The following is a 27,423-nucleotide window of genomic DNA, read 5'->3' as shown; positions in this document are numbered from 1 at the left end:
TCACTTACCCAATCACTCCATTACTTTAAACCGAGCTCTAAAAGCCAAAGTCTAGTTTAATGGTATCATCTATAGAGACTACAGAAAAGGAAAAACAACATGTTTCATGCACATCAAATTCAACCACTCTTGATTGGAAAACAAACGCAAAGTAGAATTCTCATCCCTGGTGATACACCTTGGTAACCTGACGCCTTGAGCAAATGCAATACCAATCACTCACCCACCAGGTTTTCTTTTGTTTATGACTGACTTAATTCAAAACTAGAAAAAAACTGTACCCATGAAGTTAACACATATGCCAACCATCTTTAGAAACATTTAACAAATCTAGAAAAATCTAGAATCCTACCAAAGGCAGAACTATTTTCAAAGAGAATTGAGAAAAACCCCTTCAGCCCTGGCTGGTGCGGCTCAGTGGATTGAGCACTAGCCTGCAGACTCAAAGGTTGCCAGTTCAGTTCCCAGTCAGGGTGGGCTGTGGGCCAGGTTTCCTTGGTTGGGGGTGTGCGAGAGGAAACTTATCAATGTTTCTCTCACACACTGATGTTTCCCTCCTTCCTTTTCCCTCTCTCTAAAAGTAAATTTTTAAAAAGAAAAATCTTTCCACCACATTTCTTCTATTAATAGCTATTTAAAAAAACAAAAATTAAATTAAAAAGCAATTCCAAATTCTTAAATTCAATTATCATTTATAAGATGCCTAATGGAACAGACAAAATTCTATCTCATTTGAAAAATTAAACCCTCAAATTTGAAGTTAACATGGCATCAATGCTAGGAGTGCCCACTAGGTTGTCCCTGAAAACAACCCAAGAACAAACAAAAGCCAAGAACTCTGATGGAGCCTATACTTCACATGTTCTGTCTTCTGAACAGAACATGTATAGATAGCTGAGGCAAAAAAGGAAAAGAACTAATCTTCTCTCTAGTCCATTCAGGGATACAAAACACGAGAAAAATGGTTTCAAATAGATTTCTCTGTCTCTTGATGAGCTGACATATGTTACCAATACTGCTTAGTTGTTTATTCAGGGAGTGAATGCCAAGTTTAAAATGAATTACAAACCAGAAGTTGAGAAAATAAACTAATTCAGTACAACTTAAAGTAGAATCTGCTGAAGTGTGTTAATATAATTGATGATAAAAGTATGTATGAAGTAGAAAAGGGCTTACTTATATTTTTCATCAGCAAGTACTCTGGAACATACTTGAATTTATCATGTGCTTTAAACCAACAATGTTGATGAACTTCATTCCCTGTCCGGACTTAACCATCGTCATATATAAAAGCTGAATAATCTGACTTGCCTGATTACACAACGAACAGCTTGACAGCTGAGCAGTGGTAAAAAGTTTTCTTGTGATTTTTTAATTTTTATATTTTAGTAAAAGGTAAAAGACTTATAGGATCTGAAGAGAAACCAGACTATGTGATTTATTTTTTTAAAGCCCAGGGTTGAGATTGAAATTTTTCAAAAGAGTAAGACCTCTTTTGGCCATTGCTATCCAACAATGAATAGTTCTGAAACTTATCTTATACTGTAGATTTTATATTTAATAAATTCAACTGAAAATTACAGAGCCAAACAGCACTTACATGCGAATCTGAAACTGCAATTACATCATTTAGACAAAAACTAATGCTTGAATCATCAGCAATGTCAAGGTGATTTATACACTTCCTGTGCTGTCAAAAATTCACACAGGAAGTGAGATCTCGATTCCCAAACAAATTTTCAGGGGATATACAGGATGGGGCAAAAGTAGGTTTACAGTTGTTCATATAGAGAATAATACAATAATAATAATATAAGAATAAACACTGTTTCATTAACTCACAACTGTAAACCTACTTTTGCCCTACCCTGTATTTTCTTAGCTCAAACTACAGTTCTACAAGCATTTTTAGGACTTGAATGCAAGTGCAAAGAAAATTTCTCTATTTCAAAATCAATTTAATAGTGCAAATATGGAGCTTCCACCTAACCTTCAACTGAAAGTACTTAATCTGCATGTAATGATATGTTAAAAGGCAAATATTAAAAGAAAAATCTAATATAATTCTATACATGTTTTTTCAAGTTATTAATATGCTCAATTAAAATCATATGCTTGTGGGCTGATATTAGTATTTGGCTGTACATTTGTGTAGACATTTTCAAAGATGAAATATGTAAAATCTCATTACAGATCACATTAATAAACATTTTAAACCATTTTTGATAATAGGAAACACTGACTCTGAACTCCTACTAAGCAAAATGTATCAGCTTAAAAAAGAATTCCATTTTTCTCATTAGTATACTTATATTACCAAAAGGTATACATAATGGCAATTCATTATTAATTTAATATTAACAAAATATTATTATATTTGAATTTCATCAATAAGAAATTTGTAAGAATTTGTGTTTTCTCTTGTTATAAAGTATCTACATAATAGCCTCAATTTTGTTTTCTAGCCTGCAAAGCCTAAATTATTTACTTTCTAGCCCTTTACAGAAAATGCCTGATGACTCTCCTTTGGAGAAAGGTTTTCCTTAACATAAGCATATAAAAACATATCCTTTATTTCCTCCAGGGATAGGTAAAAAAAACTTTTACCCAACAAATTGGACATGGGCTCAGTACAGAAAAGGTACAGTAAATAAGGTAATCAAAAAATATATATATAACATATATCTGACTTCTACTTAAAGCAAATATTTATATGCATTCATCTGGTAATATTTTGACAGAAAGCCAAGGCCTCATCTTTGAGTACGGATGTGCTAAATAATGTTTCACATGTTTATTCTTGCATACATCATATCTATAATACATACCTGTGATTTCAAATTTCAGTTTCTTTAAAGTAGAGCAAGAACTTAGATGACTGTGAGACAATTGAGCATCAAAATCATTAATACTGATTTCCTCCATAACCTTTCAAAGTAATCATGCTCACAATAAGACAGTAAGGAGAGGAGGGGAGGTGTTTATCCAATTCTTTCAAGATATTCAACTTAACATTCTTAGAAATAACTATTTTTGTACTCATATTTCATTAGTTTATATAATATGTAATGAGGTTACAAAATTACAGTAAGTATAACTGGCATAAGTAGGTTTGAAGCATACTGACACCTCAAGAATAAAATTCAACTAGAGATTGCAGAAGGCAAGGTTTATAGAGTAGTCTACCAGCCATGCATTGCTTCTTATTTTAAGAATCTTTCAGTATATTCTATAGAAAGGATAAAGAATGTGGTTACTTCAGTAATTTGGTTAAGTATACTCCCTTTACTCCCTGATTTTTAAATGTTATTTTTTATCACATTCTAAACTCCCTCACATGTCCAGATCTGTTTTGGAAACTTACTATTCTGCTCAAAATACTTGCCTGTCAATTCTAACATGAATGCCAACCTGTCTTAAATACCTTTAACTTTCTGATATATTTTACTATCTGTATAGTCAAGTTATCATATACCTTCTCCACTTCTACTACCCTCCAATTATTGTCCCTTTTTAAAATTTTCTCAACTATAAATTTACTCTTTCAAATGAACTGCATGTGCAACTTGTCAAGCTCTCAAAAAGGTACACCCCACTGTGCTTACAAAACAATCTGTATTAAGTCCGTAGAATAATTTAGGGGACACTGACATCTATACAATAAATTTATAATATTTAAGCCTTTCACATTAAGGTTTGTAGCATAAATATCTAATTTATTTATATCTTTTTAAAAATCCTTCAGTAAAGCCTTATCATTTTCTTCATATTAGTCTTGCATATTTCTTAAGTTTTTTTGTGCTCTCTCTAACCACATCATTTTTTAAAATTTAAAATTCTGCTGGTGTATCATTTAACACAATGTATAGAGTTTAATTAAGTGTATGTAAAGCAAATACTAAATATTTATAAGGGACAAGAAAACAGGTGGTTTGTTCATTTGGGGCTGATCGGCGATTTCTAAATCCCCCACCCCTGTTAACCTAAAAAATAATGCATGTCAAAAATATCTTCCTTCCTTGCTCTGGCCGGTGTGGCTCGGCTGGTTGGAGCATCATCCCATGGACTCGGGGGTTGCTGGTTTCATTCCCAGCCAGGACACATACCTAGGTTGTAGGTTTAGTCTCAGGCCAGGCATGTAAGGGAGGCAACCTATGCTTTTTTGGTCACATCGATGTCTCTCTCTCTAGCTCTTCTCTACCTTCCTCTTTCACTAAAAGCAGTGAAAAAATGTCCTTGAGTGAGGATTAAAAAATATATATAAAAACCTTCCTTCCTTAAAAGGTCTTTTGTGAGTTCAGTACAGACCTCTAAATTTATTTTTCAGCCTTTACAACCTCATCAATAATTCTATTTCTTGTATATAAATAAAATAGCCAACATTTGCTGAGTGACTCCCAGAAGTTAGGTGTATTAAAGAATTTAGCTCCTTTACTCCTCACCACAGCCCCATGAAGTGGATGGTATTATCCATCATTTTGCAGATAAGGTAACTGAGGCACAGAAGGGTTAAATAACTTGCCCAATGTTGCATCTCTAATAAGTAGCAGAGATGGGATTTGAACCAATGCAGGTTCGGAATCTACAAAATATTTTACTATTTTATATTTTATTTAATTTTACTGTATTTTATTTTTTTATCCTCACCCAAGGACTTTTTTTTTTTTTTTAATTACTTTTAGACAGAGAGGAAGGGAGAGTGAGAAAAATCGGTATGAGAAACATCGATTGGTTGCCTACCATACATGCCCGGACTGGGTATATGGCCATACTGGTGATCAAACCCAAAACCTAGGTATGTGACCTGACCAGGAATTGAATCCCCAACTCTTCGGTTACAGGATGACACTCTAACCAATTAAACCACACCAGCCAGGGCCACAACATATTTTAAAGAGCACATCATTTCATATTTTCATTTCATTAGTGAGTAGACTTTTACTGTGCCAAACAAAGCCTAGTGTATCTACAACTTTTAACATTTTGAATTCATAAAACTAAAAACAAAAACAAATAAAATGCTTAAATTATAATTAGTACTGTTTTAAAATATTCTTAGAAAGGACTACATATTAATAATTCTGTTATAGTCCTGATGTTTAAATTAGACATAAAAATCTTGAGTTAAATTACTGAAGTTTTGTTTAGCAACCTGGTAATACCTAACTGAATCACTTCAATCTGCTTAACACCGTTTCCAACCCACCTCTGGGATGACCTGAAATCATTTGGCATGAATGTTCCCAAAATGTAATATTAAAAGATCTCATGTTTTTAAAAGAAAGGATCAGACCAGTGCAGGCAGCTGCCAAGATTGAGTTTACTGAGTTTACTGCCTGGTTTCCATGACTGCATCAATCTGAGACCAGCATAAGAGGGAAGATGTATCCTTAGAAACCAACTCTTTGCTTCCTTCAATTAAGAAAGGAAGTAGGAAAAAAAAAACAGAGAAAGGGCTTCAGAATAATTTAACTTGTGTTTAGTATGCCCATGGCACACAATAATCATGGGCAAAAGTCTTGTCCTGATCAAACTTGTGAGAAAGTTATGTGGTACCTAGTGGAAAACTCCAAACTGGTTTTCAGAGAATATCTTATGATCCATACACAATTATACAAGCGTGGGACAAAAGTAGATTTACAGCTGAAACACAGTTTATTCTTATTACTTTCTTAATTATTGTATTATTTCCCATATAAACAACTGTAAGCCTATTTTGCCCCACCCTGTATTTTGGTTTCAATTTTTAAAAGACAATAACAAAAGAAGCTGTACCAATAAGCACTTTATAAATAATATCAAATTAATTATAATATTTAGTATGCCTTCAATATCCTTACTGTAAACTGCAAGCAACCACCTAAATTCTTCACACACATCCTGTACAATCTAGAAATGTCTTTTGTTTTAGGCATTGCAAATTCCAAAACTTCAAAATGAGAGGTTTTTCCCCCAAATTCGGGAGCAGATTAAATATATTTATGAAAATACCTATACTTCATAACATAAGTTACAGATTCATTCATCTCAACTATATTTCTAAGGTAAGAACTTCCAGTGAAGTACAAATGAACTTTAATGAAACATATTAAATACAGCTTCCCAGGTTTTCTTAAACCAGGACCCTACTTCCCTGGAGCTATAAATATACTTCCTGTAATCAATAGCAATGGCTGGAGCAACCTCTAGGTTCAAAAGAACTAAAAATACATTATTGTACATATCCTTTCTTCTGCTACCCACCCACCATTCCAAAAGGAACAGACAGGGAAATGCAGAGTTGTGTAAAGTTCAGGTGAGAGCAGTATAGAGACTGTAATTTTTATTTAAAAGGCTACCTTAAATTTAATGATGTCCAGGGAGGAATTAATCAGCTATTACAAGATCAGAGTAAATTTTTAATTTTTTTAGAAAAGCTATCCCTGGTTACAAGTTGTATTTTGCATTTCATTAACTGGTATTTGGGGACCTCTGTCATTTAATTAAACCATGTTAATAGAAATTCATGCATGTTAGAACTGAACAAAGTGAGAACTGAACTGTGTGTATATAAAAACGGCACATGGAATGAGACAGAGGTACTCAGCCAACACGTTAGGGGGCTGGAATCAGTGAGATGGCTCTCGTGGTCAGGAGGTGTTACCTACCAGAGGGTGGAGCAAAAAGGATAGAGAGCCAGATTCTCAATGTCAGAGAAAGGACATACAAATGCAGAAAGGGGAAAGACAGAAATCATGGCTTTCAATATTTATAGGCAGATATGGATGTTTGCATATGTTAATATGCATATGTATGTATATATATGAAAATATTACAAACCCTCCAACCACAAACCCCAACACCTGTGTTTTACTTCCTGACCAACAGTGGATGTTCCCACCACTATAGTAATAAAGCCTCTCACTGTTTTTCCACTCCCTCCTTCTGCCTCCTGACTGGTCCTGGTGCTTCCCCCATGTGGCCCTGCATAGCACAGTATCCCTCCTGCTTCTAGGAAACTGAGTAATAAGCATCCTTCAATGATACTGACCTCTCCATGTCATCACTCAGTCATACTTATAAATGAAATCCTGTGTACATTTTAAAACAATATCCTACCTCTGACCTCTAATAGAGCTTAGCTAAGAGCAATGACACCCCAGTTAGCAAGGAATATACCTGGTGTCCAGATCTTTTTTCTAAGTATATCCTCTAATAAAAGGCACCATAGTTTCCTGATAAAGTGATTGATTCCAGGGCTGAGGAAGTTAAAATACAAGATAAGCATGAAAAATCTCACTGTACCAAAAAAGTAAAAAAAGTAAGTGATCAAAGAATGATGGGGACATGGGAAAAGGGCACAGGTCCTTAAAAGAGTCCTGGGACAATTCAAGCATCAAAATAAATGAAAGATGATTAAAATAGAACTCCAGGAGTCCATACTGATGTGTTTAATTGATTTAAAAAACAAAAACAGGAAAATAGAGCATTTCATTACAATTAAATGCTGTATGATAAGTGCAGCAGGAATGATGAAATTTTAAAAATTCACTATTTGGCAAACACAATAATAATAATGATGATTCAGGCAAAAATCATCAATGTATGCTAAAACAAGTAGGTGAAAATTTAATTTAGAATAGAGCATTGTGTCTGCAACTTATTTCTCAAAATGATTCAGAAAAATTATATATATAAAAGGATAAAGTGAGAAATATAAGGCAATTATGGTAAAATGTTAACAATTTAATGTTAACAATGTGAATGTGGGTGAAGGATATACTAGGCCAACAGCAAATAAATATAAACAATTTCCAAAAGACTGAAATCATACAGACATATTCTTTAACCACAATGAAATATATAAACCCACTACAAAAAGATAACTACAGAAGGCTCATGTTTGAAAATTAAAAGACATGCTTACAAACAACCCATGGATTGAAGAAGCCATGGGAGAAATTAGAAAATGGTCTAAACTGTTATTGAAAATAAATTCTAACCAAAATATTAGTAATCCGATGCCATCAATAACTACAATAAAAAAGAGAATACAGTACACATCATGATCATATTGTGTTTAATGTTAAAAACTAATTAATGAAAGGTAGTTGCGAGAAGCTAGAAGAAAAGAGAAATGGGAAGTTACTGTCTAAACAATAATTTCAGAGTTTCACCTGGGGATGATGAAAAAGTCCGGGAGATAGACGGTGGTGATGGTAGCAAAACAGTCAATATGTGAATACTCTAAACTGTACACTTAACAAGAGCTAAAATGGTAAGTTCTGTTATGTATATTTTACAATAAAAAATAGGTAAAACAATGAGCTTAAGAGAAAAAATAAAACATTTTCTCATCATGAATTGATATAACTCACACTGAAAATGTAAAGAAAAAGCACATGAATATCAATAAATGCAGAAAAAGCATGGGATAAAATTCAACATACAGTCATAGAAACTCTTTGCAGACAAGGAATGGAAGGGAACTTCCTTAATCTGATAAATGGTATGTACAGCCAAACTGCCCTAAGAATCATAGGTTTGGTTTCAACAGATTCCTGCCAGATCAGATACCACTGCACGGAATATAAAATCTTGTACTTTTCTTTTTAAATTATATTACAATGATTTGAAATGTAAAAGGCAGAAAAAGAAGTTACGTCCCCTATGCCAAGAACCATTCTTTTGATGGCAATGACGACAACCTCAGAAAAATGGTTCTTCTAAGCTACCATCAGAAAAAATGGCTTAAGATCAACAACTTTAAAGTCAAAATCATCATTTTGGGCAGGAAGCTATTATCCAACAATTTCTTTAAATACGAGAATTCTGATTTCTACAGTTACCTTTTCCAAAAGAGCTGTCCTGTTGGATTCACCAGGAAAATTATGCTGTTTGAAATTAAGCATTCCACAGGCAGATTACTGATATCTTTCTAAAATGAATATCTGGGTACTCAACTTTGACATTTTTTTCAGACTAATCTCATTCAAGTCATGATCTCTTCAATTGTAGAGAAAGTTGGAGCCTGATTTATTCATTCATCTGTGGGTTGGAGCTCTTGAACTTTCTTCTGATAATCATCTTGGTCCTGCCTGCAGTTGCTTCCTGTAGAGATTGAATAATCACCTATTATAAAGGCAGTATTGTCTTTAACCTCCTTTATGGTTCCAGTTAGTTGGATCTGTCATTAGTCAACAACTGTACTCATTTCAAAGTTTCTCTTCCTAATTCAATGAAATTCAATTATGAGAAATGATGTGTAGAAAACTGCCTTTCATTTGGGCATTTTTGGGCTCTGCTTAAAATGAGTGAAGCTGTGACAGTATCTACAGCAAAAGCACTATTACAGGGTTTCTTATATTTGAGAGATACAGATCCTTTTTAAAGAACAAAAATTCTTGCCTTGGCCCGGTGTCTCAGTTGCTCAGCACATCATCCCTCTCTCTCCCTTCCTCTCTATAAAACATATCCTTGGGTCAAGATTTGGAAAAAAAAATGCTCAACACACCTCCAGTGCTAGGTTGAAATTTTTTTAAATGCATAATATAAACATAAAATTGCTATCATATAGCTATAGAAGTAGAACAAATTTACAAATTAAATATAAAATATAAAACTAATGAAATTCAAATTAACAATATTAATAGATAGCAGCAGATTTAATGCTAAGATTAAATCATCACTCACAACATAGACATGGTATTGACTACTAGTTTGTTTTTCAGCTTGGCATGCCTAAACATTATATGCCATATAATACCAATTCTCCCACCACTTTCCTATTCAAAACACTGCAAAGTTACCCTGTGTGCCCAGCCCTACCTGGCCTTCCACTGGTCCCACAAACGACTTAATTCCAAAAAAAAGAAGTATATAACCAATGATCCTAAACAAACACACAAAGATGGGCACTGAAATTGTAGCAATGCTCAACTATAGGGCAGTCATTCATATACCTACCTTTCAGATTACTTAAATTTAAAAAACTATTACGAGTCTACTCAGAAAAACTTCTCTACAAAATATACTCAAGGACCCCCCTTTGAGATACCACACTACAGTATGACTGTGGAGATATTATTGAAAACCTCCTCCATCATGTCACACAATACCCCATTTTAGAGAAAAATACCTCAGCCCTGGCTGATGTGGCTCAGTGGACCGAGTGCCGGCTTGCGAACCGAAGGGTCGCCAGTTCAATTTCCAGTCAGGGCACATGCCTGGATTGCCGGCCTGGTTTTCAGCATGGGGACGTGTGAGACACAGTCACACAATGATGTTCTCTCCCTTTCTCCTTCCCCTCCCCTCTGTCTAAAAATAAATAAATAAAATCTTAAAACAAAAAAAAGAAAGAGAAAAAACACTTCAAACCTTGGTGACAGGTAAGGGTGTTTTTTACTACTAATGATGGTTTGTATCTTGTAAGTCGAGTGAGTCTCTTCAAACGACTTTGCTTTGATCTCAGTATGTGTGTATAGTCTTCCTTAAATAACTGCATAAGATCTAATGGACTGTACTCTCTGTACTAACACTCTTAGGCTGCCTCTCTCTTACCATGAGACCTTTATATTCCCTTTACTCTGATTTCTTTCTGTATATATTTACATATTTAAATTTTACTTGTCTTTACTAAGTAATCAAGCACAAACTATAAAAATCAAAGAATACAAAAGGAAATACACTGAATAGGTGTCCTTCCCACCAGCCATCCAGTTTCCCCGCCTCCAGAGGTAGTTACTATTGCCTGTTTCTGCCTCGTCTTTCTAGAAAACTCCTAAGCACACTCTCCAAATACACACACACACACACACACACACACACACACTACATTAGGGTATTACATGCACTGTAGAAAATTACTTCAAATAATTCTTATAATGAGCTATACGATAAAGTACACTTGTCCTAATATTTGAGAAGTTATAGTGCTTTAGAATTAAATAATTTTAGAGATAGAAGGATCTTAAACCATCAAGTCCCTAATCACTTTACAGATGAAACTGTGACCCAGAGAGATCTGCCTGCCTAAAGTAGCATGGCTAACCAGTATTACCAGAAATAGAGCTGAAATCTGCTAACTCCAAACTCCTTCTTTATCCAAGGCGTGTTCAAATTTCTTTACATTTTCCACAACAATCATAAGGTGTTTTACTTGTCCTAACCATACAAAGTTGGAAGCAGGAAGTTACCCTTGTAATGGATCTTTTCTAAGGGGAATGAAACACTGGTTACTTGAGATTAGTTATTTAGTCATCATCTGTATAAACAGATTTGTCCACACCAAACCCAACAACACAAAAATACCACCACTAACAGTCATGGTAATTTTTAAAAAAGTAGAAATTTAGTATAGACACATAGCCCTTCAAATCCAAAAGAAGAAAAAAAAGGTTATTATATTACAGACCCTCACATTTTGGCTTTAGTCAATACCAGTTCATCACCCTGACTAGGTATCTCAGTTGGTTAGAGTGCCGTCCCGCTACACCAAGGTTGCAGGCTTGATCCCCAGTTACGGTACATACAAGAATCAACCAATGAATGCATAAATAAGTGGAACAACAAATCCATGTTTTTCTCTTCCTCCCTCTCTTTCTCTCAAATCAATAAATTAAAAAGTTAAAAACACAATAACTCTTCATCAACAAACATGTCTCTTTACTAAACACCTAGCACTTTGCTTAATGTTCAACACAAATGTATTGAACTCCTAATAAAATTAGTATGACATATTTCCCCAAATAAACAAACAAAATGGAAACAGACACATAGGTACAGAGAACAGACTAATGGTTGCTGGAGGGAAAGGGGTTTGGGGGGCTGGGTGAAAAAGGTGAAGGGATTAAGAACTACAAATTGGTAGTCAAAAAACAGTCACAGAGATGTAAAGTACAGCATAGGAAACATACTCAATACTATTGAAATAACCATGCACAGTGCCAGGTAGATACTTGAAATATCAGGCAGGACTACTTTGTAAAGTATGTATGATTGTCTAACCACTATGCTCTAGACCTGATACTAATACAAAAAATACTAAATATAAGTTGTAATGAAAAAATAAAATTATAAAAAAGACATGCTCCTCAATAAATAATTGTCCTCAATAAACTATCAGGAAATTAGACAGAAAAAGAGTAATTAAAATACATTGTGATTAATACTATAGTTGTTATATCAATCCTAAAAGACAGAAAAACAATTTCTGGGAGCATTTAGGAAACTTCACTAAGTAGGTGATACTTCAGCTAGGTCTAGAAAAATCAGTAGTAGCATGGTTACTTAAGTTTTTGTTTAATGAATTCAGTTTCAAAGAAAAAGACAAGATGAATCATATACATAGTCTTTGGAAGTTACAGTGAAGGCCACAAATAGTAGCACAGTTTTTAAAAAATTGATTGCAAACTCTTTTAGATGGACCATGGAATCTCCAGTGCAGCACAAGACCCAATAGATCTACTTCTCTCATTCATATTGACTGCCTGGCCTCCAAAGACATATTTGAGTTTCCACCCCCCGACTAAATGTCAAAGATAAGGGGGATGAGAGGAGGAGAGGAGAAGAAAAAGGTATCTTAAAAACCTTCTGCTGTGGCTTAGTTGGTGGGGCACTGTCCCACAAACTTAAAGGTAACGAGTTTGATTCCCGGTCAGGGGACATGCCTGGGTTGCGAGTCTGGTCCGCAGTTGGGGCACAAGAGGCAACTGATCAATGTTTCTCTCCCACATCAATGTTTCTTTTCTACTCTTTCTCCTTCCCTTCACTTCTAAAAATAAATAAATAAAATCTTTTTAAAAAAAAAAAGCTTCTGAGTTTTGAGGGCATTATAGGGGCTTAAAGTTTCTTATTTAAATGTATTTTCCGGTTTTGGAATCAGAAAATAAAACCTACAAAACTAGAAGATGAGAAGGAAAAAGCAGAAATAATAAAAAGACAGTGTTAGATGCTGAGTGAGGTTACACTCACCAAATAGCCAAGTGAATTCACCAGCTGCTACCAAACAAAGTGCAAGTAATATGAATCTATGCCTCAGCAAATTACACATTACTACACACTTTGGACCATCAGAATCGTTCTAAAACATTAATCTGCACATGCCAATGTGTGGATTATCACACAATTTAAGCTATATATTATCACACAAAATAAGTGACTTTGATAGAAATAAGCACAGGATCCATATCTAGATCAGACTTGGGACAGTCAGTAAGGTACTGCTGCTTGGAGGAGCTAATCCCTATCAAAGAAATTATAATGCTCGGTAAAGAAGAGGGAGATAGGCAGTCCAGCCAAAGGCAGAGGGCACAGGAAAAGGTAAGGCTAAAGGTTAAGAGGAGTTGGATTGCAAAAGTTTGCTCTGATAAGAAGTTTGGATGTTATCCTGAGGATTTTAAGATAGGGTGTGCTGTGATTAGATAAGGAAGTCAGAAAAGGTCACTCTTGGCAGCACTGTGATAAATGACCTGATCAAGAAAGTAATAATGACTAGGGAACCTGCAGCAGTCTTCTAAGGGAGGGGAACCCTGAAATAAGCGACTGAAGAGATGGGGTAAAGGTAGCAAATTTGAAACATACTGAAGAGATAAAACAGACAGGAATGCATTACCAACCATACAACCAACATTATCCAGGTCCATAGTTGGGGTTACGGGGCTGTGCCATTTATCAGGATAGAGAATACAAAAAATAACACATTTAAAGGGAAGATGAGCGCTAACTGGTACGGCTCAGTTGGTTAGGCATCATCCTGCAAAGTGAAGGGTTGCTGGTTCACTTTTCAGTCAGGGCATATGCCTGGGCTGCAGGTTCGTTCCCCAGTCAGGCAGGCACATGTGAGGGGCAACCCCATGAACATTTCTCTCCCTCTCTGTATCCCTCCCTTCCCCTCTCTCTAAAAATAAATGAAATTGTTTAAAAAATAAATAAATAAAGGGAAGATGAGGTCTGTTCTGAGCCTGTTGCCTGGGAAACAGCCCGGTGGAGATGACCAGTAGGTTTTTGGCTCTTATTCAGTCTGTGGTAGGAACAAATTTTCTCCTAATTAGTAAGGAACTGGAAGCTGAAACCATGGGCATAGGTATGTGCTCCCAGGAAGAATATGGTGGATAAAACACAAGTGGGCTGAGGATGAAATCTTTGATAAAGTCAAACAAAGAGTGGTCTGAGAAGGGGGGCTAAAGGAAACTGAGGAATGGTCACTGAAGTAGAAAAAAACTAAGTGTGCCACAGAACTCTAAGGAAGGTAGTTCAGGAAGTAAATGCTGTACAGTCTATCATGTTTACCTAATTCTTCTCCATCTCTCTTCCCTCTCCTATCCTTCCCATATTTTCTCCTGTTAAAACGAAAAAGATAGCCCTGGCTGGTGTGGCTCAGTGGACTGGGTGCCAGCCTGTAAACCAAAGGGAGCTGGCTGACTGCCAGTCAGGGCACATGCCCGGGTTGTGGGCCAGGCCCCCAGTGTGGGGCGCACAAGACCACACATTGATGTTTCTCTCCCTCTTTCTCCCTCCCTTCCAGTCTAAAAATAAATAAACAAAAAATCTTTTTATTTTTTTAAATTTAATTTTATTTTTTCAAATACATTTGTCTCTGCCTACCTCCTACCACTTTCCCTTGCCCCCTCCCTCCATTCCTCCCTCAGCTCTTCCCCTTTGGTTTTGTCCATGAATCCTTGCTATGTGTTCCTTGACTTTCCCCTTCCCTTCCTTTTCCCCGCCCTGCCTCCCTCCTTCCCTCTTGTCTCTGTTGATTTCTTTTCCTTTCAGTAAACAAAAAATCTTTAAAAAAACACAGAAAGATAAAAACTATTCTGTGATAATTCATATAGTTACACTGCATCCCAATGAACTACTAGGGAGGAAAAACAGATATAATCAAGATCATTATAATATTTCCTAACATTTATTGAAGGTTTACTGTGTGCTAAGAATAATGTAAGTACTTGACATGCATTATGTAATCCTTCAACAAACATATGGAGTAAAAGAGTACTAGTGTTGAACCCATTTATTAAGTGAGAAAACTGAGTCTCAGAAGGCTGAAGTACTTTGCTCAAATTTAAAAAGTATGGCAGGTATGGCACATTCAACTCCCAAAATTAAAATGACTATATGGTCTGACAAGGAATACATAAAAGAAATACAAAATCCAATTTGATTTGGAGAAATAATCAAGAATTTGAAAATAAATATGTACAGGAGGTTGAAAAACAAACCCCAGATATGGGGCTCCCCACTGATAACAAATTCAGACTTTAATATAAAGAAGGGCACCTCTTAAGTAGAATTATCCTGGAAACATAAAGTCCTTAGTTCTCTTCTCAGTCTCGAACCTCTGACCAATAAGTAACTTTATTGTAGTTGTGTATTTTCAACCCAGTAACCCTGATTCTCTCAGGTGTAAAGGCTGTCCTCCTTAACTGAGTGACATTACAGCTCCAGAAGAAAAAGATGTGAGCAAAAAGAGGAGACATATCAAACTCATGGTACTAATTCTTTCAAGTTAAGTTTAGGACATGCATTTTTTTTAAAGATTTTATTTATTTATTTTTAGAGAGATGAGAAGGGAGGGAGAGAAACATCCACATGCAAGAGAAGCATCCATCGGTTGCCTCTCGCATGCTCTCAACTGGGGACCTGGCCTGCAACTCAGGCATGTGCCCTGACTGGGAATTAAACCGGTGACCCTTTGATTTGGAGGCCAGCAATCAATCCACTGAGCCACACCAGGCAGGGCCACAAATAATGATTTTTATATGGGCTTGCAAGGGTAAGCATAAAAACCATTATTGCTATTATTAAAGTGTTAATATTAAACTTGTTTTAAAAATATTTTAACCCTGACCAGTGTAGCTCAGTTGGTTGAGCGCTGTCCCGCAAATTGTAAGGTTGCTGGCTGGATTCCCAGCGAGGGCACATGCCTGAGCTGCAGTTTGGTCCCCAGTCAGGGTGCGCGTGCAAGAGGTAACCAATCAATGTTTCTCTCCCTCCCTTTCTCTCTTCCCTCCTCTCTCTAAAAATAAACAAAATCTTAAAAAAAAATTATTTGAGTGATCCATGATCAAATACTTTCCATTATGCTTGAAAACCTCATTTTAATAATTTTTTTAATAGAACAATCTCAAGGTAAGTTTCAAGTCAATACTTGGTTTTAATGGCTATCACAGGACGGATGGACGGAAGGAAGGAAGGAAGGGCCAAAAGAAAGGAAAAGAAAAAAAAAAACGTGTCCACAGGAAGAAGTCTATGGCTGTGCTTACTAAGTTGTGATGTTTAGTTTTCCAAACCCATCCAATTATACAAACAGCTTCCTTTAAATTGTACTAGCAAATGTTAACTTTTTACTATAGGAATTTTCAAACATACACAAAAATAAAGCATACTCTGTAACCATTATATACCTTTTATGCAGCTTTGATAATTATCAATATATGGTAAACCATCTATAACCCTCCAATATAACGAATTATTTTAAAGCAAACTCCTGACATCACATAATTTCATCCATAAATAATTCAGTACTTATCTCTTAAGAGAAAGGAGTGTTTCTTTTTAATATAATACTATTAGCTTACCTTTAAAAATTAAAATAATTGTTTAAAAATAATCTAATATACAGGTAGGTCATATTCAAATTACTCCCAAAGCTCTCATAAGTATCTTTTTATAGTTGGTTTGTATGAAATAGGATCTAAACAAGGTCTATATATTACATTTAGTTATTATGTCTCAAGTCTCTTCTAATCTGTAATAGTTCCTCCACTTTTTTCTTGCCATTTATTTGAAATAACTGGGTTCATTTGTCCTACGGAATTTCTCATATTCTGAATCTTCTAATTATATTCTATAAACTGGTTGTTAGATCTAGAGGCTTAATCAGATTCCAGTCTGACTCGATTGAGAAGGATATTTAATGAATGGTGCTGTATTTTTTTATATAGGGCCTGATGAGAGGAACCTAAGTTTTGGCTGTACACATTCAAAGATGTTATGATTGATCAGAAGATTGTCAGTCAGATCCTTTTATTATAAAGTTCCCTAATGGTTTTAGCATCCACTGATGATCAATGCCTAGGTTCCTTATTTCATTACATCATTTAGAAATTTCTTTAGAAATACACTTGGAGATTTTTAGTAGGTAACAAATTCATGTTTCCAAGCTTTTTCATGTGTAAAATTTTGAAAGTTATTAATAGGGGCAACAACATCACAGTAAAGTTATAATTAAAAATTAGGCAAATGCAAATTAAAACCACAACAAATTATCACTTCACATCCACTATGATAGCTGTAATGAGAAAGACAAAGAATAATAAGTGTTGGTGAAGATGTGAAGAAACTGAAACCCTTATGCATTGCTACTGGGAATGTAAAATAGTACCACTGCTTTAGAAAATAGTTTGGCAGTTCCTCTAAAAGTTAAAGAGTGACTACCATTTAACTGAGTGATTCCAATCCTAGGTATATACCAAGAAAAATAAAAACATATGTCCACACAGAAATTTGTACTTGAAAGTTCATAGCAGCATTATTCATAATAGCCAAACAGTAGAAACAATCCAAACATTCACTAAGTGATGTATGAACAAAATATGATATGTTCATACAATGGAATAGTATATTATTCAGCTATAGAAGGAAATGAAATACTGATACAAGCTACAACATGGAAGAGCTCCCGAAAACACTGTGCTAACTAAAAGAATCTGGTCACAAAGGCAACATGCTGTATAATTCCACTTATATGAAATGTCCACAAAAGGCAAATCCAGAGACAGAAAGATTAAAGGTTGTAAGTGGCTGGGGGAAGGCAGAACAGAAGTGAAGCTAATGGGTACAGGGTTTCTTCTTGGGATGATGAAAATGTTCTAAAATTAGATAATAGTGATGGCTGCACAACTCCATGAATATACTACAATTTTACCACTCTACACCTTTAAAGGGTAAATTTTACGGTATGTAAATTATATCTCAATAAAGCTTTTATTTTAATTACCTATCTCATAGCATGTTTCTTTAGAAAAAAGCTGTTACTTTTTCATTCACTGTTAACACCTTTATTTGAAGAGACAGATTAAGGACATTAATTTTTCAAATATGTTAGGTAGCCATTAATCACAGGAAAAGTTGGCTTTTTTAAAAAAAGAAAAATGTATATCAACAACTCTACCACAAGATAACCAATGAACGACAGCCTACCTTAACAGTCCATGAAGAAGCCATGAATGAATTTCATCTTTTTATTCAGTCAAAGCAGCTGTTCTATCTGTAGTTTACATTTAGACAATTACTCTGTATAGTGACTTATTAAGGCCGTCATTTATCATTAAGAATGTCTTCTCCAGTACAACCTTCCTCCAGTAGCTCATAAAATAATTGATTTTTCTTGGATTTAATTATTTAAAGAGAATTTAGCAAATACACACTAGAAGCTTCTGTACTTTTCTAACTATATAGCAAAACTCCGACACTGCAAAATTTGTTCTAGTATTGTTTGTTCAAATCTTCAGCAACATTTTCTATGCATATTGTAAGAATATTTGGTGCTCTGACCAGTGTGGCTCAGTTGGTTGGGTGTCATCCAAGAAAGCAAAAGTTCACAAGTTCAGTTCCCAGCCAGGGCATATGCCTGGGTTGTGGGCCGGTCCCCAGCTAAGGCACATGTGAGAGGCAACCAACCAATGTCGTTGCTTCTCTCCCTCTCACTAAAGAATAAATAAATAAAATCTTTTTTTAAAAAAGGAGTATTTGCTGACAAGGGACTGCATTTGGTTTTTTGGCATTTTATTTTCCATGTACTAAATCAGTTCCCCCTGCCCAAGTGGGCCCTTTTTTTGGTGAAAGGGTGAGGGGAAAACACAGGAAGAACTCGCCAATGGTATATACCTTTTGTATTTTGCAAGAACAAGAAACCTCAAAATATATACTTTAATAATTAGGTTAGTAAAATTTTGTACAACATCTGACTGAATAGCCTAAAACCTTAAACATCATTAGGAAAAAAAAGGCAGAGGTTGTCTTTATACTCCAGATGCTTAGTTTTCAAATATCCTGATGCTAGTGATAGCCTCATATTTTATTATTTAATATCTCAAGGTTCTACATACTGTCAGAGCAAGGTTCTTCTTAACAACAGAAGATACAAATCCATGTTTTAACATGCTTCTTGATCTTCCAGTTTAATAGGAGCTGACTTATTTAATCTGATTTAATAGTTCACCAAGAGTTCATAATAGGAAATGGATAAGGGAGAGATCTGCCATTTTGTTTGTTTGTGCTTAAATTATTAGTATTTTCTTCAATCACTGGTTTCTTTGCAGAAATCAATTTAAGCTACCTATCCATTCTGTGAAGGTCAGGTTAACGAAGATTGCATAATATACTGTTATCGGTATGTTTCAGTGTATCGGAATACACTGAAAGCAAATGTGTATATATATGACTGCCTGCTCACTGCAGAACTCCTTTCTCTTCTTTCCGGACACTCAAAGTTCTATAGTTAACACACAGTAATACTGATTGACCTGTAGACCCCAAGATGATACCAGTGACAACCCCTAAGTTTTATGTTTTTTCATTTTTTAGATAAAAATAATAAAAAACAAGCTCTAAAATTTTCTTCCAGCATCCCAGTGAATCATCTTATCAACCTCACTTTGGAAACTACTGTTCTAGGTTGCTGCCCACAGTGAACTTTTTACAACCACAAATCAGATCAGTTCACTCTCCTCAAAATCCTTCAATGGCTTAGCTCTACCTTCAGGATAAAGTCCAAAATCCTTGCCTGGTATATGGGGCCCTCAACTCTGGCCCCTGTATCTCTCCAGTCCAGCATTTCCCAACCCTGGCTGCATATTAGAATCACCTGGGGAATTAAAAATATATCACGTCTGTCCAGAAAAAGTCCAGCCATTGCTAATATAACAAGAATGGTTTGCGCAACATCCATGTAACCTGGCAGCCAAGGAGAGTGGACTGGAATGCTTATATGTGAACAATGATGATTTCACTGTATTAGTCAGTGGGGGTGGTAGACGCCCTTGAGTGAGCATGTGCACTGCATGGCGACTGCATTCAAAATGACTGAGCGAGTAGGGCAACAAATCTGCATCAAATTTTGTGTTAAGCTTGAACATTCCTCTGCAGAAACTATTCTGATGATTCAGAAGGCCACAGCTATGGGCAACTGGTGATTGGCAGCTTCATCACAACAATATACCCGCTCATGCATCACGTCTCGTGCAGAGTTCTTCTGTGAAACATCAAATCACCCAGGTGACTCAGCCTCCCTACAACCCAGATTCAGTGCCCTGAAACTTCTGACTTTTCCCAAAACTAAAATCACCTTTGAAAGGGAAGAGATTTCAGACTGTCGATGAGATTCAGGAAAATATAATGGGGTAGATGATGGTGACTGGGAGAACTGTGTGAGGTCCCAAGGTGCCTACTTTGAAGGGGACTGAGGCATCATTATCCTATGTACAATGTTTCTTGTATCTTCTTCAATAAATGTCTCTATTTTTCAGAGTACATGGCTGGATCCTTGGACAATAATACAATAATAAATAAATAACACAAGCATAAACTCTGTTTCTTGTACTCACAACTATAAACCTACTTTTGCCCACCCCTGAATATATACATTCTCAGGTTCCATCCTAGACCAGTGAAATCAAAATACCTGATGATGGGGCATTTGCATCGCTGATTTTTAAAAGTTCCCCAGGTGAATCTACAGTACTGCCCGGGAAGAACACTACCCCTTCCCACTCACCTTGGTCAGTCAGCTTCTGGTGCTAAGCTCTCAATTAGGCCTTCCTATCCCAAGTTTGACTCACCTACCAGTAGCACCTGCCTCACTAGGAGCTGGCCAGTCATGCAGAATCCAAAGTTTCACCCCAGACCTGCTGAATCAGCACTTGGCATTTTAACAAGATCCCCAGATTGTTCATGTGAACATTCAAGTTAGAGAGGCATGGCCCTAAGGTACCAAACCCTTTCCCAGCTCAGGGCCTTTGTAAGCGATGTTCAGCTATGAACGTCATTTAACACTGAACTCCTCTTGCACTCACAAGGCACCCTGGTCTTCCCCTTTGATCATATTTATAATTACCATAAGGTGATTACTGTCCGTCTATTGCATTAGCCTTGTAAGTGTCATCAGGACAGACATCACATCCATGATACTCTGTGGCATTCCCAACTCCTGGCACAGTGTCTGGTATTTTCAATCAAACAGCATCTAGTATTTTGTTTCATAGCACTAGATCTTAACAATATTTCTGTCCCATCAACAATGTCTTCCTTCAAAAATAAGTTGATCTTAGCTCCATAACTCTTGGATATGATATATATCATAGCACTGTACTTATTTCAGAATCTAAACAGCTACTGGTCTCTTAAGAAATGTAAATTAGACATAATTCAAAGTACCATTGTGTTTCTTCTAAATTAATAAAATCAAATATTGGCTTTTGTTTGTAATAGCATTGACTGGATTGTCAGGAAACAGGGCCCTACAAATTGCTGATCGTGTTGTAAATCAGTTCAGCCTTTCCAGATAGCAATTTGGTATTGAAGCCATATCCTGAGTCAGTAAATCCACTTTAGTGGTAAGAGTCCAAGAAAATAATCCCAAAGTACCTGAACAAAGGTGTTCAGAAGTACCATATATAACAGTAAAAAGAAGAAAAAATAAAAATAAAAAAGAATGCACAAACTATAGGAATCAATATATAGAATACTATTCTATAAAGTAATATAAATAAATGAGTAAATATAAAATAGTTGATGCTATGTAAGAATACAAAAATATGCCCTGGCCAGTGTGGCTCAGTGGTTTGAGTGCTGGCCTGCAACCCAAAAGGCTGCTGGTTCAATTTCCAGTCAGGGCCCATGCCTGGGTTGTGGGCCAGGTCTCTAGTTGGGAGCGTGTAAGAGGCAACCTATCACTGTATCTCTCACACATCAGTGTTTCTCTCCCTCTCTTTCTTCCTCCCTTTCCCTCTAAAACTAAATAAATAAATTTTAAAAAATCGGTATGTACTGAGTACAACTATTAAAAAAAAAAATCTATGCCTGTATACTAACACAACTGGATATGAATTTAGAGTAAAGTGTAACATTTAATGGTTTCTCCTTTCTACAGAGAACATATTAAAGCAAATTCTAATGTTGGGTTATCTGTGGGTTAACTGGTCAATTTTACTAAGTAATTGTTACAGCTACTTTCGTTGTACTCTGCTCATTAAAAACAAAAATAAAAATGTTTCTTCAGCTTTGGCACTTGAGAACATGTATTAGTTACTGAACTAGAAGTAAAAGACAAAATTCTGTATTTGGCCAGCTTCCTGCTTATACCTGAAACTTCATCTGCATCTCATTGTTTCCCACATGAAGGTGGAGAAAATAATGCAACAATGATTACAAATCGACTTAGCACCTCCAATGAAAGGTGCTGGGCAAATACAAATGTCAGAGCTGCTTAAAAAACCACCACCACCCACACCGACTGTCTTGTGCAAGTCACTTTATCTTTCTGAACCTCAATGTCTCCCTCTGTAAAATGAAAGAAATACATTAGAATCACATGGCAGAGGAAGGTTAAGTGAGGGAAAAGCAGGCATGTGGTATCTAAAAAGCACCCCAAAGAATCCTGATGTGTACCCTGATGAAGATCTCTTGAGTCCCATTCACATTTTGAGGGAAGAGGATAAGTTAATACAACCCCTTTAAGGGGGTGGTGATTTGATTACACGTCTAAAACTTTAAAAATGCACATGTATCCTTTGAGTCAGTAATTCCACTTTTAGAAATATATTGTTCAGATAATTTTATTCATGAGCACATAATATATGTACAAAAACATTCATTGCAATGCTGTAAGAGAAAAACCTGGAAACATACATGTTGTTTAACCCAAAGATTAGTTACAGGTTATAGTGTGTACAATGAAATAATGAAAAAAAACATGAATTTTAAAAATGAATGGCTTTATATACACTAATATGGCATGATTTCCTAAATATGTTAGGTAAAAAAGAGCACAGTGTGACTGGTATGGTACCATGGGGGAAGGAGTATGGATAGGAAGACACATGTTTTTAAAGGAGCAGAGTCTACGTAGGGCCACAGAAACTGGAAACTACAGCCATCTCTGGGGAAATTAGGGTTAGGAGGGAGACTGACTTTTCTCTGATTGTCCTCTTGCGCTGAATTTTTTCTTATAAGTATTTTACTATCTTTTCTCAAAACTGAGCATGATTCTCTACAGACTTCCCTCTGAGTCTTTAAAAGGCTATGATTCTGCCTCTGTGGAGCCTGGCCATTGTCTCCCAAACTGCAAGGCAACAGCATCTGGCCCTACACTACCCCAAATGACCTTTCCAAAGCCTAGTCAACCCAAGTCCCTAACCTCATTTAAAATCCTCCAACAGCTTTCCACTGGCCAAACTTTAATATAGCATGTATAGCCCTTCAAGCTCATCCTAATCTCATCTCCCATCCTTCTTCCCTCGATATAGCCCAACTATGTTTAACCTCTCTGGGCTCCCCAAGGACAGGAGGCTCCTTCCACCTTCAAGCCCACCTGTGCTGTTCCTTCTTCCCTGTAGTCTGTCCACCACTCACAAACTCCTATGCCCCCTTCGTGACCCAAAGGCCCCCTCCCAGGAGAGCTTTCTTGAACCAGTTAAGGAGGGAGTGCTCTCTACACAACTTGACAGATGCTCCAGAAGCAGACTGCCAAATCCTACCTGTTCCCTCCAAATCCCTTTGTCCCTAGTCTCATCTCATCTGCCCACTGCATGGTCTCAGTTTCTACCCTTGTCAAGGAGGAATAAGCCCTTACATGACTGCTGAAAGCATTAAATATAATTCATGGAAATCTATTATATAGCTTGTCACAAGGCAAATAAAATAGTTATTATTATTACACTTTCATACCACCTGTGATGTATGTATTTTTATCCACCTGTCCTTCATTAGACAGTGACCTCTTCACTTTTAATTTGTATCCTAAGTACTTCCCCTAACAAAAAGGCTCATAAATGTACTCAAGTCAAAGGACTGGCCTTTCTGGTTCTGAATTTCACCAGATGATAAATAAGTGGCTAAAAGGTGCCCGTGAACAGCCTCCTAGACACCACCATGCCTTAGAGTGCACGTATCAGCCAGACCACTTCAGCAAGGCACAGGTGAAAAGACACCATGGGGCTTTTGGCCTTTCAGAGCTAGTCAAGCGGACTGGATGCCAGTGGGATATGAGACCTGACAATTCCTGCCTGCTCACTACTAATGGTGGGGCTGGCTGGGATGAAAAGGGAGAGATGGGGCATCAGAGATACTGAAAGTCCTGGGCATGCACTCCAGGAAGGCCTTCAAGAAAGTCAGGAAGGATTCTTTTGGGAAGTGCGTACCTGGAAGTACACAGAGCCAAGACATAAGGGGGAAAGAGATGGGATAAGACCTACAAGAAAACTGGGAGGAAGAATTCTCTCAGCATGGGAGATGAAAAAGTACACAAGACACAGCTCCTGCCCTCCAGAAGCTTCTCCAGTGAAAAGGGCTTTAAAAGAAAAGATAGAGCTGGCCAGGTAAAAGTGGGGAGTAAAGGCGATCACACACACATAGGCATCTAAACATGTGAAGAGGCAGACAAATGGCTCTGAACGGCTAGGGAGGGGGATAAGGGGATGGAGAATCAAAGGATTCAGCTAAAACTAAAAGGATAAATTGAGGCAAGACTGTCAAGGGCCTTGTATGACTTGATAAGACATTCGGAGCTTCATTCATCCTATGGGAAAAGCAAAGTGAGGGAATTTTTAAGTAAACAAGTGACAGCATCAGATCTGTTTTGTGAAGGAGTGGCCAGACAGGAAAATGTTCGCCCATATTCCACCGTCAGTCCTCTCCCGCCCACCATCTTCTGGTTCTAGGGCTGCCTTCACAGCAAGCAGGTGGCAATGGAGAGATCTCGGGGGAGATGTGACTCGTTCTAGAGCAGGGATCCCTACCCTGGGCAAAGGCTCCTGAAAGCATTCACCCCGTCTAGGGAGGTTCTGAACATTCTTTTCCTGCCTCACAAACGACATGACCTAAACACACACACACACACACACACACACACACACACACACACACAGAGCTCAGCTCATTATTATTTTTATCCTCAGGAAATACAATTAGGAATTAATTTTTCAAAAAACCCTGTTCCTTATTTTATTGACCAAAAGTAAAAAGGGAGGGGAATCTGCATTCCCAATTGGCTCATTCTGAATTCTGGGCAGTTCTGAGACCCTATTTCCCTTCTTAAGCCGCCTCAACAGTTGGGAGTGGAGGGGAAAAAGAGGGGCCTGGGAGAGGGGCCTGGGGGGCTTTAAGGGAAAGAAAAGTTGGTCTCTTGCAAGAGCAAATTTTCTCCTGCCGCAAGTTCTCCTCTTCCCATTAATTGGACCTGAACAAATTCTGTTCTCACTATTCCAAGTTTCTTCTTTCAGAATGAACTAGGGCAGCCCTGGCCTGCCCCCAGGAGGACGCACGCAAAGTTCCCGAGCAGTCCACAAGGGTCAGCGCCCTGTCCGGCACGTTTCCGGGGATCTCCCCCTCCTCCCACCCCGCTCCGCGGACGGCGCAAGGATGTGGGAGCCGACAGGATTCTAGACACCCGAAGGATTCTACCCGGAAAAGAGGGATTGGGGCTCCGGCCAGGGACCCCTTCCACTTGCGCCCGGGAGCCACTCCCCACTTCCAAGGCCCCCCGGGGCGGCTGCGGCCGCGAACACTCACGGAGTCCGGCTCTGGGCGGGACCGCTGGGGACGAAGACGGCGGCTCCGCCTCGGCTCCGCGGCGGCGTCTCGGCCCGCCACACGCCCTCAGGGCCGCCGCCTGGACCGCGGCTCGGAGCCCCGCAACGGCGGCGGCGGCCTCGCCTCCATGGCGAGGGGAAGTGGCTGATGGGCGACTGGGCAGGCGGCGGTGATGGCGGCAGCGGCCAGGGGTCCGGGCTGGCTCGCGCGCGCGCGCGCGCGCGTCTCTGTCAGCGCTGCACTCACCGCAGCCTCGCTCCCGGTCCGGCCTTGGCTGTAAGGCACCTCCTTATTGGCCGTTCAGAGACGGGAGATGATTGGCCCACACCGAAAGGCGTCTCCCCAGGCCCTCCCGGACCCGGCCCTTGCGCGCCTCCGAGAGCTCGTTCACTGGCTGAGGACGCAGAGGCGAGTCTCACTGTCTCAGTCTCCCGTTCTGTCTTAGAGATGTACGTCTAATCGCAGCCCTGTTGTCGGGGAAGCGAGATTACGGGAGCGCTGGCCACCCGCGCACCTACGCCTTTCCGCCTCTCTACAACCCTAGTCCCTTTAACATGGGACTTCTTCCCAGTTTACAGATGCGGAAACTGAGGTCAAATACAAGTTATATCAAAGTCCAGCGACAAGGGCGGACTGGAACTCAAATACCATCTTCCCACTCCTCTCTCCAAACGTGTTCCACTCGGAATTTTTTTTTCCTCCCTCTAACTGGAGCAAGGTATTTAAAGGACGAAGGCTCTCTCGGGGGCGAGAGAGGAACCTGCAAATCCCCTAGAACGAGTCTGGCATCATGGGTGTTGTCTTACATCAAGTCAGCCCACGCCATCCCCACCCGAGCCCCAGGGAAATCTTCGCTTTCCAGATGCAAGTACGGGGGCCTGGCTGGCCACGGAGCCGGCTAGAAACACTACACATGGCGCTCTGAGTTGGGAGTGTTGTTTGCGTCAGGCCTGGCGCTGGAGGGGAGGGGAGGTTCAAGGCGCAGAGAGGACCTAGAGTTGCGTTCTCCCCAACACCACCCCTCACCGGGAACGGTTTGGGGAGGCCTAACTCCTCGTCAGTGTTCCCCACCCCACGTGTGGCGCCCCAAACCCAGCAGGAGCAAGTTTCCCAGGCTGCAGGACTTCGGTGTCTGCAGCTGAAGGCCGATTACTGAGTCGTGGTGAAACACAACACTCTCCTGGTTGTGACCCTCTTGTGGCGTCCCTCAGACAAAGCGGGACCCAAAGAGGGAGAGCAGCTGGGTGTCTGTAGGGTGGAGACAGACTGCACAGCCGTGTGCAAGGTGCGCTTTGCTGGGACCCTTCATCGGAGACCTGGAGCCTCACCTGCCTGGGGTGGGTGGCGGCGAGCCTTTCCTCCTGGCCTGCAACCCCTGAGTACCTCCTCTCGCACCACCTGCCTGGCAGACTCCCATGGTTCGGCGCACCCCAGTGGAGGGAACTGTGGCCAACATCAGCTCTTCCTGGCATGTGCGATGGGGACATTTTGGTTCAGGCAGAGGGTCCCATATCAGAAGCCATTTCACAAGGTTGGTGTGCCTACCATCATCTCCAGTCCCCACCACCATCTGCAGTTGGGGTGGCAACTTAAAACTCTATGCACCCCGCTTCCCGTATTTGTGGAATAAAT

At 38.5% G+C, this 27,423-nt stretch overlaps 1 protein-coding gene across 6 annotated transcripts in view; it reads right to left on the bottom strand.

The window, feature by feature from the left end:
• Positions 1 to 26,051, bottom strand: part of PTPRA (protein tyrosine phosphatase receptor type A) — a 128,777-nt gene extending 102,726 nt beyond the window's left edge. For 2 of the 6 annotated variants that reach the window (XM_054573953.1, XM_054573955.1), the window contains exons 1-2: positions 25,771 to 26,051; positions 8,829 to 9,090 (exon numbers count right to left, since the gene is read on the bottom strand). In XM_054573953.1, the coding sequence (XP_054429928.1) occupies positions 8,829 to 8,891 (63 nt within the window). In that variant the 5' untranslated portion in view covers positions 8,892 to 9,090; positions 25,771 to 26,051. Of the gene's footprint in view, positions 1 to 8,828; positions 9,515 to 25,770 lie in introns of those variants that run through there. The other 4 variants (XM_054573956.1, XM_054573958.1, XM_054573954.1 and 1 more) reach the window with 3 other exon arrangements.
• Between the last annotated feature and the right edge of the window lie 1,372 nt (positions 26,052 to 27,423).

Source organism: Pteronotus mesoamericanus, unplaced genomic scaffold, assembly GCF_021234165.1.
Source record: "Pteronotus mesoamericanus isolate MK-2021 breed Mesoamerican mustached bat unplaced genomic scaffold, CSHL_Meso_final contig_25, whole genome shotgun sequence".
NCBI classification, from domain to species: domain Eukaryota; kingdom Metazoa; phylum Chordata; class Mammalia; order Chiroptera; family Mormoopidae; genus Pteronotus; species Pteronotus mesoamericanus.
This window is presented reverse-complemented; position numbering and strand designations above follow the sequence as displayed.